The 12538-nt window shown below is 44.3% G+C and overlaps 1 protein-coding gene across 1 annotated transcript in view; it reads left to right on the plus strand.

Annotated features, from left to right (window-relative positions):
- COQ2 (coenzyme Q2, polyprenyltransferase) overlaps positions 1–10326 on the plus strand; it is a 38255-nt gene extending 27929 nt beyond the window's left edge. Inside the window, exons 7-8 of the mRNA XM_077479842.1 lie at positions 3994–4182; positions 8130–10326. Coding sequence (XP_077335968.1) covers positions 3994–4182; positions 8130–8288 — 348 coding nt within the window. The 3' untranslated portion in view covers positions 8289–10326. The remainder of the gene's footprint in view (positions 1–3993; positions 4183–8129) is intronic.
- The last annotated feature ends 2212 nt before the right edge of the window (positions 10327–12538 follow it).

Here is a 12538-nt window from a genome sequence, read left to right on the forward strand (position 1 = left end):
TACAACAGGTGTCCTAGCTTGCCCTGCTGTCGGAACATATACACAGGATTCTGTGGTTAAAAAAAAACTAGTCTGTGGAATTACCCTGCAAAAGAGATATATATATATATATATATATATATATATATATATATATATATATATATATATATAGGTTTAAGGGTTTTTACTCAATTCTTTTCATCATCCCAAAGCGGAATGGAGATGTGAGGCCTATTCTAAATCTCTCAAGGCTCTGAATCATTTTCTAGACATTCGCTCTTTTCGGATAGAGTCAATTCGTTCCGTCGTAGTCTCCTTGCACGGAAAGGAATTTTTGGCATCCATAGACATCAAGGAAGTGTACCTACATGTGCCAAACTGCAGATCCCATCAAAGGTTTCTGTGATTCGTAGTAGCCAACCAACATTTTCAGTTTGTGGCGCTGCCCTTCGGGTTAGCTTCGGGTTAGCTTCGGGTTAACCTCATATAGTCACAAAGGTGCTGGTAGGTCATAAGAGAAAAGGAAAATATCCCTCCATTCACCTGTGTATTAGGCTACTGGGGAAAATGGTGTCTTCATTCAAAGCAGTCCCTTATGCAAAATTCCACTCCTGACCACTACAGAACAACATTCTATGTCTGTCTGAAACAAGACTGTCCAGGCTCTGGACTGGCACATGTCGCTTTGGCTGAAAGTGCGCCAAAACCTCAGCTGGTGGATGATGGCAAAGAATTTGGAAAAAAGAAAGTCTTTTTTTTTTACCAGTGGTCAGGAAGGTGGTGACGACACTCCAGTCTCTCTGGTTAGGGGGCAGTCCTAGAGGAGGCCGTCGTCCAGGGAGGGGTGGTCCTGGAGGGAGAGGTGCTTGCCCATACCCTCAACATTTTGGAGATTCAGGCAGCTTGCTTGGCCCTAAAATTTTGTACTTCCAAACTACAGGAATGTCCTGTGAGGGTCCAGTCCGACAACACCACGGCTGTGGCCTACATCAATCACCAGGGAGGCACCAGGAGTCAGACATCCCAGAAGGAAGTGGATCGCATTCTGATCTGGGGAGAAAGATTTTTTTTTTTTCTGTTCATGTCAAGGGGCTTTATTCCGGGTGTGGAAAATTGGCAGGCAGACTTTGAGTCGGCCAACAAATGTTTCCAGGGGAGTGGTCCCGAAATCTTTTTGTCAATGGGGAGGTTCCGTATGTAGTTCTACTGGCGTCCAGGTTCAATGGGAAACTGGACAGTTTTATGTCCAGAACCAGGGACCCGATGGCATTAGAGGCAGATGCCTTACTAATCCAGTGGGATCATTTCTTTCTGATCTATGCCTTCCCTCCAATCCGGCTGTTTCCAAGGCTACTTACTGCACGCGATTCGGGAAGAGAGAAAACCTAAGATTGTACTAGCTCTGGCCTGGCCCAGAAGGACTTGGTATGCACAAATTGTAAGGTTGACGATGGGGAACTCATGGGTTCTTCCACTCCGTCCAGATCTGCTCTCGCGGGGGCCGATATTCCATCCTGGTCTCTAAATTTAACGATTTGGCTATCGAAACCATGATTTTAAGAGACCGGGGCATCTCTGGGCTAGTATTGTCTGCAATGTTAAATGTTAGAAAGCCAGTCTCGGAGTATCTACTATAGAGTCTGGAAATCCTACATTGCCTGGTGTGAGGCCAGGAGATTGCATCCCTGAAGATATAGCATCGGGAGAATTCTGGCTTTTCTGCAAAAAGGGGTAGAAATTTTAATCTGGCTTTAAGTACAATTAAAGGTCAAATGTCGGCCTTGGCAATTTTTTTCCAGAGGCCTATTGCTTCTCTCTCCTTATTATGAACATTTTGTACAAGGGATGATGTGGGTGCTTCCCCTGGTCAGGCCACCTCTGTGTCCATGGGATTTAAATTTTAGTCCTGGAGGTTTTACAGAGACAACCTTTTTGAGCCTATCTGGCAGATTCCTCTGGTCCTTTTGACAAGAAAATTTTAGTTTTCTTGGTTGCAGTGACATCGGCCAGCAGGGTGTTGGAAATGGCGGCTCTGTCCTTTAAAAAAAAAACGTATTTGATCTTGCACCAGGATAGGGCGGTTTTGCGGCCACAACCGGAATTTGTACCTAAGGTAGTGCCAGTTTTCATCTGAATCGGGATATCGTTATGCCTTTCTTTTTTCAGGGTTTATCTGAAGATGTTGGCTCAAATGCGGAAGACTGATGTTCTGTTTGTATTGCCAAAAGATCCCAAGAAAGGACAGGCAGCATTCAGGTTGAATAATCCCCAATGGATCAGCCAAGTGATTGTTCAGGTGTATGGATTAAGGCAGGGCTCGACAAACCCCGGTCGCCAGGTCGCATTTGCGCCTAGATTTCGTGTCCTGGCGACTGGGGCAACGCTGCTGGGGTATCCTGTCTCCATTTGGACCCCGAACTCCGCCGCGCAATTCCATCGGGCCGCGCCGGCCAGTAATTGAGGCCGCGGCTTTGCGGCCTTCTAAAATCTTTCGGTAGTCTGGCGCCATCTTGTGGTGGATGTAGAAATTACACCCTATTCCAATAATGCTAATTCCTAATGGAGTGAAGCTCCCCTGCCTGTTTTTTGCCCAACGGTGAGTGTGGTGGCTGGTAAATGGCTTCTCATTATATTATATATATATATTATTAAATTTATTAATTTATTTATTAATTTATTTTATATATATATATATATATATATATATATATATATATATATATATATATATATATATAATATTTTGTAATTTTTTTTTTTTTTTTTTTGTAAAAAGTAAAAAAATAAATTATTTTAATTAAGGAAAAAAAAAATATTTGTAATCCTCCCTGCTTGACCCCTTTCACAAGGGCTGTCTGATCAGGTTCACCTGTCAGTTTTTCAGGCGGACCTGATCGAACCCTTAGCAGGGAAATGGCAGTAAATGAGCGGGAATATGTCGGAAATAATAGTCACATTCTTTTGTTAACCACTTCGTGCCCGCGCTATAGACGAAAGATGTCTACAGCGCGGACACCAATTGCCGGGAGGACGTCCCTAGACATCCTCCTGTTTACTTCCCCTCTGCACGCCGCCATGGGCGAGCATCGGGGAAGTTCTGTGTTGGCCGTGTCCCTTGGATACAGCCAATCACAGATCATGCTAAATGACCAATCACAGCGGCCATTTAGCACTCGAGCGGTGTGTCCAATGAGAGGTGATCTCATATGTGGGGGGCTGGGGGCTATTTTCCCCTCACTCGTCTCCATGTCAGGCCAGGGACAGGTCCAGATCGCCGTCACGGACCTGGCTCCTAACTTTTTTAGCTGGCTCCTAGATTCCAAGCAAATTTGTCAACCCCTGGATTAAGGGGTAGAACCCCTCCTTTTCCAAGAAGGGCACACTCTACCAGGAGAGTGAGTTCTTCATGGGCAGTTCATCATCAAGCATTGATGGCTCAGATTTTCAAGGCTGCTACTTCATCTTCGGTGCATACATTCGCTAGGTTTTATCCAGTGAATGTCAGGACTCAGGATGTGGCGTTTGGACGCAGTGTGTTGCAGGCTGCAATATAGATCCTGTTGTTCTGATGGTGTTTCTTTTGGTTATAATGGGTTCCCTCCCCTCAAAAGCATTGCTTGGGGACATCCCAGTTAGTTATTATGGCTGCTCTGTGTCCCGTGATGTACTCCATGAAAAGGATTTTATAGGTAAGGTGTAGAAAAAAATCCTATTTTCTTTATTCTACATCACAGGACACAGAGATCCCTCCCCTCTTGTCTGGGAAGTTTACTGCTGCTGGTACTTCCTGTGTAGGAGGGGTTATATAGGGGAGGACTTCTTGTCGTTTTTTTTTTTTTTGTGATTTGCCAGTGTCTATTCACCTATAGGTGGCGTATAAACCAGTTATGGCTGTGTCCCGTGATGTACTCCAAGAAAATAATTAAGCTGTAGAAAAAAATCCTTTTATTGAGTTTTATAGTATGTTTTAAATTAAAATACAACCTAAATGTTTTTTTTTGTTTTTTTTAGGATAAAAAAGATGATCTGGTCATTGGGGTCAAATCAACAGCATTGCGATTCAATGAACAGACAAAACCGTGGCTAAGTGGATTTAGTGCGGCGATGCTTGCAGGCCTTACACTGACCGGACTCAACTGTGACCAGACATTTTCCTATTATGCCGCTGTAGCACTCATTGGGGGACATCTTGCTCATCAGGTAACTTTTTTTTATCCTCATGACCATGATCAATACAAGGAAAGAGGATGAAGTACACTGATCAGCCATAATATTATGATAAGGGAATACTCATTACAATTGCATCTGAAAATTGGTGGGATATATTAGGCAGCAAGTGAACATTTTGTCCATGAAGTTGATGTGGTGAAAGCAGAGAAAAAAATGGGCATCGCAGTTTGTTGTATATGGGGCTGTGAAGCCCATGGTGATTAGGGGTGCGCATCTTCACTGGTCTCACGATTCGATTCGATTACAATTATCTGGTCAATGATTCGATTCCGCGATGCATCACGATTACCGACATGCTCCCACTTCCGCTTGGGCCACCTAGGCAGCCATTCCTCTCTGAAATCTTCTGGGCCACATCACAGGTCCCAGAAGATTGCCCGGCTGTGCAGGACAGCGCAGTGAGAGATGCGCACCTGGATGCCCACAGTAGTATTGCCAGCGCCGTGGACAGGCAGGGGAGAGAATGGAGGGTTCGGGTGGCCACATCGCTGGATTGTGGGACAGGTGAGTGTCTTTTTTAAAAGTCAGAAGATACACTTTTTTGTAGCTGCTGACTTTTAATAAACAACAAAAATAGTAGGCGGCCCCTCTCTGCCAGCGATCTTCTGGGACCATTGTCTGGCCAATGGCAGAGCGCAGTGCCGTAAGCTGTCACGAGTGCGTGTCACTGCCCACAGTAGATGATGGCGCTGAGGAGGGGGAGAGGAGCGATGCTCTGTGCGGCCACATCGATGGACCGTGGGACAAGTGAATGCGATTATTAAAAGTCAACAGCTACACTTTGTAGCTGCTGACTTTTAATAAACTAAAAAACGGGTGGAACTCCGATTTACTGAGTGCACTAATCTGGTGCACTACAGGGTACAGGAATTCACACACACCTGGCTGCTGGGAGGTCAGGAGGGATTAGAATCCAAATCCACAACTGACAAACAGCCCTGTGAAGTTCCCTGTACTGTCTCTGTGATGACATTTACTCCCCCCCCCCTATCGTTTGTACCTTCCAGCACACTAGGAGTTAACACAGTGGAATGTGCAAACGAGGGAAGGGGGGGGGATGGCTGGGTAAATGTCATCACAGAGCACATGTAGGAGCCAGTGTATGTAGAGTACAAACATACTTGTACTCTACATACTTCTGCTAAAAAATACCTGAGTGGTGATATAAATGCAATTATAATCCATTAAGAGCCCTCCGCTGTATGTGCATTCTAAAATATATGCAGCTTTTCATACGTTGTTTCTTAGTGTGTGTAACTGTATAAGCCGCTCATGTGACTGCTCTCTGCTTTCCTCGTTCTGGCCCGCCTCTCTCGTCTCTCAGGCTCATGTCTCTCCTCAGGTCTGTAGGAGTCCTCAGCCCCACCCACCGACTGTAGCTATCAGATTAGAAGAGAGGCGGGCGGGGCTGACGTCAGGAGAGACGTGAGAGGAGAGGGGCTGGTCGGTGTCTTGTCAAATAGGGTCCTCCATCAGATGCTGTCCTCTGCGTACTGCGCATGCGCAGTACACAGGAGCACAGATTCCGAAAATTGCCGAGGACGAACGGCGCCTGCGCCTTGAGTCCAGGTTCTATCCCCACTATCCAAGTGGACATAGAGTTAGAATAAAAAAGAGCCGAGCGCAGCGAGGCCGAGCCCGAAGCGTGGCGAGCGAAGCTCGCCCGCGAGGGGCCCTCTAAAATTCTAAACCCTATGTCAGCTTGGATAGTGGGGCTACCTCCTCCACTCACGGCGCAGGCGCCGTTCAGCTTCGGAGATTTTCCGAAGCTTCGTCTGCTCCGTACTGCGCATGCGCAGTACGGAGCGGACACATATGGATGGCCGGACTCTATTAGGCAGAACACCGGACCGAGCAGTTACATGAGTGGTGTATACAGTTATATACACACGCTATAAAACAAGGTATAAAGCTGCATATATATATAAATTAAAAAAAACAGAGGTGACCACTTAACGGATGGTCATTGTATGTATAAAAAAAAAAAGGATTTTGATAAAAACGCTCGGATCGCTCTTCCGGGAGGGGCGGGGCATGTTGGGATGACGTCACCCAACATCGATTTTTCGGGTCATGCATCGATGTCGCATCGGGGACCCCCCGAATCGAGATGCAGCGATTAAATTCCACACCCCTAATGGTGACCCGTGTCCACAGCCAAAAGCTTCTACAATGGTCACATAAACATCAGAACTGGACTATGGTGCAAAGGAAGAAGGAGGTCTGGTCTGATGAATCGCGTTTTTCTTTTACATCATGTGGATGGCTGGGTGCGTGTACATCACTTATCTGGGGAAGAGCTGGCACCAGGATGTGATATCAGAAGGCAAGTCTGCAGCGGCATGTGTGATGCTTTGGGCAAATGTTCTGCTGGGAAATCTTGGGTCCTGCCATTCCTGTGGATGTTAATTTGGTGACCGTGCCTCAATGGGTCAGGGCTGTTTTAGCAAAAGGGGGCCATACTCCATATTTGGTTGGTGGTCTTAATGTTATGGCTGATCGGTGTATATTGCATGATCATTTATGACAAGATATCCTCTGTAAGCGTCCTCTTTTGTTTAGAAAACAGTAACAAGGACGCAGCATCTGCTGTCTACTGTGTTTAGTTTGGGGTTGTTTGTTGCTTGGGAGAAATTATTCAGTTTGATTAAAGTCCAGCCTGAGCTCGTTTTGGCTGGGATTCTCCTCTGGGTTACAGGAGTGAAATTAGTTTTTCACTCCTGTGACCCGTCTGCTCTCTCTGCTGATGTCGCACAGATCAGTCTAAGCACCGCATCATCCGGACTATTTGAGTCTGGATCCACCAGGTCCTGGACTGATACCCCTCTCAGCGAGCCGCTGAAACGGTGCTCCCCTCCACAGCTCGGCACTCCAGTGAGCGTGGAGGAGCAGAGCAGGAGAGCTGCTGACTGGCAGGAAGCAGCTCACTGCTCGGGGAGCTGTGAGAACTGAGCCATCGGCAATGTTCGATCGCTCGGTTCTTAGTGCAGAGACGCTGGGGGACAGATGCAGAATCCACCTAAGTAAGTATGATTCTACAATAACCACCAAACTCCTACTTCTCTTTTAAGCTGGTCATTCACAATGGTAAACATTAACAATAGGAGATCTTTGTGCTACTTGTATATGTGCTTTGATATAATTGGTCCGCCATCATGGACTTCAGCACTCTTCTTCCTGGCTTGACCACTTCTCGTTCATACACGACCTAAGGTTGAAGTGGTTATACTGGGATCATGACTGTAGCTACTGTCATGGTCACAGTATCGTTTCTTTACCCATCCCATACCACCCCCCCCCCAGCGATTCTCTTTCTAGTAAAAGTAATCCAAGCGACTATGTAGATGACTCCCCTCCCGCCACCACCTTTACCAGGCTCACCTGTCCGATCAGGGAACTCGGTAAGGTGCGACCTGTGGCATCCGATTCCGGGCATACAGTGAGGGGAACTGATGTTCCTCCCACTGTGTGACATCAGGAACAAGAAGCGACAAGGATTTAGTCACTTCAGGTTTTGGTCTCATGTAAACAAGCGGTTACCGGCTTGTGAAAGAAAGCATCAGATCAGACCGATCTGGTTGGTTTTTATCTGGTGCTTTGGAGGCCAGAGATCAGAGATCTAGGGTCTAATAGATCCCAGATCTCTCCATAAAGAGCACCTATCACGGCCCATGCTATACAATAAAGTTAATAATAAAAAAAAATGTAAAAGGGTATCTTACTGTGTTAAAGTAAATAAAATAAATAATATATGTGTGTGTGTGTGTGTGTGTATATATGTGTATATATATATATGTGTGTATGTATGTATGTGTGTATATATATATATATATATATATATATATATATATATATATATATATATACACATACATACACTTGAAATTACTTTTTTTTTTTCTTTTGGCCTTTAACAGATTTATACTTTAGACATAAACAATGTAGAGGACTGCTGGAAAAAGTTTAGTGCCAATCGCAACGTGGGGTTTTTACTTTTCTTTGGCATTGTCTTTGGAAACTTGTGGAAGAGGAAAGACACCAGTGAAATCAAAGATGTATCCAATCACAGCTCATGATGGACGCATGTCTGGTCAGGGTATGAGCCTCTCGCAGAATCTCAACCAGCTGGAACCCAGAGGAACTGATCACCAGCATCACCTTACAGGACATGTTTATCTCTTGTGTATGTCCCCTAAAAAGCAGCAGATCACTGTTGAACACTAAATGTTATTTCAAAGATTTATTTCAAATGGACAGACCTGTTCTTCAAGTCAGTAACCAATGTTTTGGACATTATGTTTCAAGTAGAATTGTATCTAGACTAGTCTTAAAAGTCCACTGCTTCTCACACCTTTGTTGACTAATGCAGGCCATACAGACATGGAACTTTCTTTCTCCTGGCGAACAGAGGAAGCCATCCCTGCCGGGAGAAGACGTTTATTGCTAGTGCCTATACCAGCCGCTGGCAACAATTCCATGTAAAATCCGGCAGACTGGTTGTACCCAAGTTGATCAACTTTGTACATTCAGCTTGCCCAAGATTCCAACAGACTATGGCCGGCCTAACTTGTGCAAAAAAAGATGCATATACTTGCCTATTTTCAGGCTGCTCTGGTTTGGTCACATGACCAGCTCCCCTGCCGCAGGGGGAAGGAGGGAACAGTGACAATGGATGGGGCCATGGGAACCTATGGGTGACACCAGCCATTTTTGAATGCTCCCTCCTCTCCCCTGTAGCTGCTGGCTGACACGGAATCTAGTGACTGGAGCGGGGTGAAAATAGGTAAGTATACATCTTTTTTATTACACAGTTTAGTAGACATAGGTGAAAACGCAAAATCTCTCCGCTTGTTAAAGACAAATATATGAATGAATTGATTATTGATACAATCAACTAGCACAAATGTTTCCTGGAAATCCAAACAAAAATGATATTAAAATTCAGCACTTAAAAGAAACGAAATCACCAAAAGAATAGTGTGCTATTTAAATACAATGTTAATTATTAGATATATGTAGTCCATAATGTTGCTGATCAAAATTCCAAGAGTTCAGTGATGATAATCCAAAGCAGTAGGTGTTGCAGTGAAGGCCACCACTGATGAGGACGACACACGCTGACCCTTCCCCTAAGCGTTGTACTACCCGGAAAAGTAGTCAAAACAACTTTGGTTACAATATGGGCTTGAAGCTCCTCAGAATCCAGTGACTGTTATCATCAAGCTGAGTCTCCTTCCCAGATGTTAATCGAGTATGTCCTCTTCAGTCTGCTGTAGTTGCTGCTGGTGGGAAGAATCTGCCAGGGCTGCTGGGACATTCAGGCCTTCAGGGCATTGTTCCCATTCCTTTCTGTTCCTGAGACATTCTGGGAGCGGTTTCTGAGCGTTTGGTTTACAAAATATTTTGGGGATGAAGGGGTTGTTGGTATGATCAACTTTTTCTCTGAATTTAAGTTGAGTTCTCAGCTACCCCCCCTCCAAGTGCCCTCATAGCAAGAAGCCGCTTGCACACAGAGCATGGTTCAGCCCTGGGAATGCTATACTTTCTGCCTTCTAGAACCACTTTAAGCCCTTGTACACACGGTCGGAGAATCCGTCGGAATGTGTCCTATCGGACCGTGTCGTCGTATAATCCGACTGTGTGTGGTATGCATCGGACTAAATCCGTCGGACCCAATTTTTCAACATGTTGGAAATATTTCCCGACCAACTGGGCTGATCGGACATACTCTGATCATGTGTAGAGAATTTTGATCGGACCAAGTGCCACGCATGCTCAGATCAAATTCCTACATCAAAGCTATTGGCTACTGGCCTGAATCTAGTCCCATCGTAACGAAATTACGTCATCCCGTTCTGAAAGATCTGATTTTTTCGCCAACTTTGTCCGACCGTGTGTATGCAACAGTTTCGGACAAGATCCGACGGGCAAAATCCAACGGATTTGGTTGTGGAAATCTCTGACCGTGTGTACAGGGGCTAAGACTAGTTAAGTTTGGGCTGGATTTCTACTTTTCCATACTGGTTGAGTGCCTGTTTTCTCTGTAATGTGGTCTAGAGGTGACCATACTATAATCATGTTTATTTTATGAAAATTAAATTATTTTTTAATATATCATCTTGCCCATGTTTTCTTTGAAAAAAGCTTTATAGATATTATTGGTTAGAAATGTACTACTATAATTTGTCCAATGGATTAGAAAATGTTAGATTCCCATACTATCAGGCTGATGTCCTAATGGCAGCATCTTTTTTAACATTATGTGAACCTACCAGTGTCGCCTTATGATAGTGCCTAGGCTCGAGACGAGCTATCTGGGAAAAAATGTCAACCGCTTTGCTTGCTGATAGGAGGAAGCATTTTCTCTCCAGCCGTGAGGGACAGTAGCAGGAGGGATCTGTGTACATACTGCCAGACATCAGGCATCATCCCTGGACCAGTGTGCCCATTACCTTCCTGGATGTGCCCATCAAGGAAGGTAATGTCCGACACTCGCCTTCTAGGGAAAAATGAGGGTATAAATAGAGGGCATCATGATCTCTTTGAGAGTTGAGAAATATGTTTTTGTTGTGATTACAGTGGAAAAGGCTTCAGCCTCTTTCACACTGGGTCAGTCTGAAATTTTTTCATACGGGCCCTATCTGACCCTCCAGTCTCCTCTATGAAGCAGTGGGTGTCAACGGACGTGTCCGTTGACATTTGCCAACATACTCATGTAAATGAGCATTTGGGTGCATTTACGTGCATAAGGCGTAAATTACTGACCAAAAAAGCTGATTTTTCTTAATGTGGAGGAACATGCGTAATGTACTGCAAAGTAGAATAATACAGTTAGGTCCATATACAGTTGTGTTCATAAGTTTTTACATACCCTGAAAGAATTTTTATGATTTCTTGGCCATTTTTCAGAGAATATGGACGATAACCCAAAAACTTTCCTTTCGCTCATAGTTAGTGTTTGGCTGAAGCCATTTATTATCAATCAACTGTGTTTACTCTTTTTAAGTCATAATGGCAACAGAAACTACCCAAATGACCCTGATCACAAGTTTACATACCCCAGTTCTTAATACCGCGTATTGTCCCCTTTAACATCAATGACAGCTCGAAGTCTTTTGTGGTATTTGTGGATGAGGCTCTTTATCTTCTCAGATGGTAAAGCTGTCCATTCCTCTTGGCAAAAAGTTTCCAGTTCCTGTAAATTCTTGGCCTGTCTCCCATGAACGGCACGTTTGAGATCTCCCCAGAGTGGCTCAATGATATTGAGGTCAGGAGACTGAGATGGCCACTCCAGAACCTTCACTTTATTCTGCTGTAGCCAATGACAGGTTGACTTGGCCTTGTGTTTTGGATCATTGTCATGTTGGAATGTCCAAGTACGTCCCATGCGCAGCTTCCTGGCTGATGAATGCAAATGTTCCTCCAGTATTTTTTGATAACTTACTGCATTCATCTTGCCATCAATTTTGACCAAATTTCCTGTGCCTTTTGTAGCTCACACATCCCTAAAAAAAAAATTAAAAAAAATCAGCGATCAACCTCCATACCTTTCATCATAGGCTTTGTTGACTCCTCTCCAAATGTAGCGTTTTATGGTTGTGGCCAAAAAGTTCAGTTTTGGTCTCATCACTCCAAATGACTTTGTGCCAGAAGGCTTGTCTCTGTGTTGTTTGGCATATTGTAAGTGGGATACTTTGTGGCATTTGCGTAGTAATGGCTTTCTTCTGGTGCCTCAAACATGCAGCCCATCTTCAAGTTGTGCATCTTGAAACGGCCACATCGCATTTTTTTCAGAGTCCTGTATTTCTCCTGAAGTTATTTGTGGGTTTTTCTTTACATACCAAACTCTTTTCCTGGCTGAAATTTTAGTTGGTCTACCTGACCGTGGTTTTGTTTCAACAGAACTCCCAATTTTTCCACTTCTTGATTAGCGTTTGAACACTGGCATTCTCAGTTCCTCATATCCCTTTCCTGTTTTACTACCTTTTCCCACAGATCCTTTGACAATTCTTTTTGCTTTCCCCATGACTCAAAATCCAGAAACGTCAGTACAGCACTGGATGAAAGATGCAAGGGTCTGTCAGGAGTCCAGAAACTCGTTGACCTTTTATACACACACATTAACTAAAAGCAAACAGATCACAGGGGAGGATGGTTAACTTTTTTTTAATAGCCATTCAAACCCCTTTGCGTTCACTTGTATGCATGTTATCGGGCCAAAATCCCCAGGGTATGTAAACTTTTGATCAGGGTCATTTTGGGTAGTTTCTGTTGTCATTATGGATTTAAAAAGAGTAAACACAGCTGATTGATAATAAATGGCTTC

This window comes from Lithobates pipiens, unplaced genomic scaffold (assembly GCF_037356315.1).
Source record: "Lithobates pipiens isolate NorthernLeopardFrog02 unplaced genomic scaffold, aLitPip1_a1.2 Scaffold_16, whole genome shotgun sequence".
NCBI classification, from domain to species: domain Eukaryota; kingdom Metazoa; phylum Chordata; class Amphibia; order Anura; family Ranidae; genus Lithobates; species Lithobates pipiens.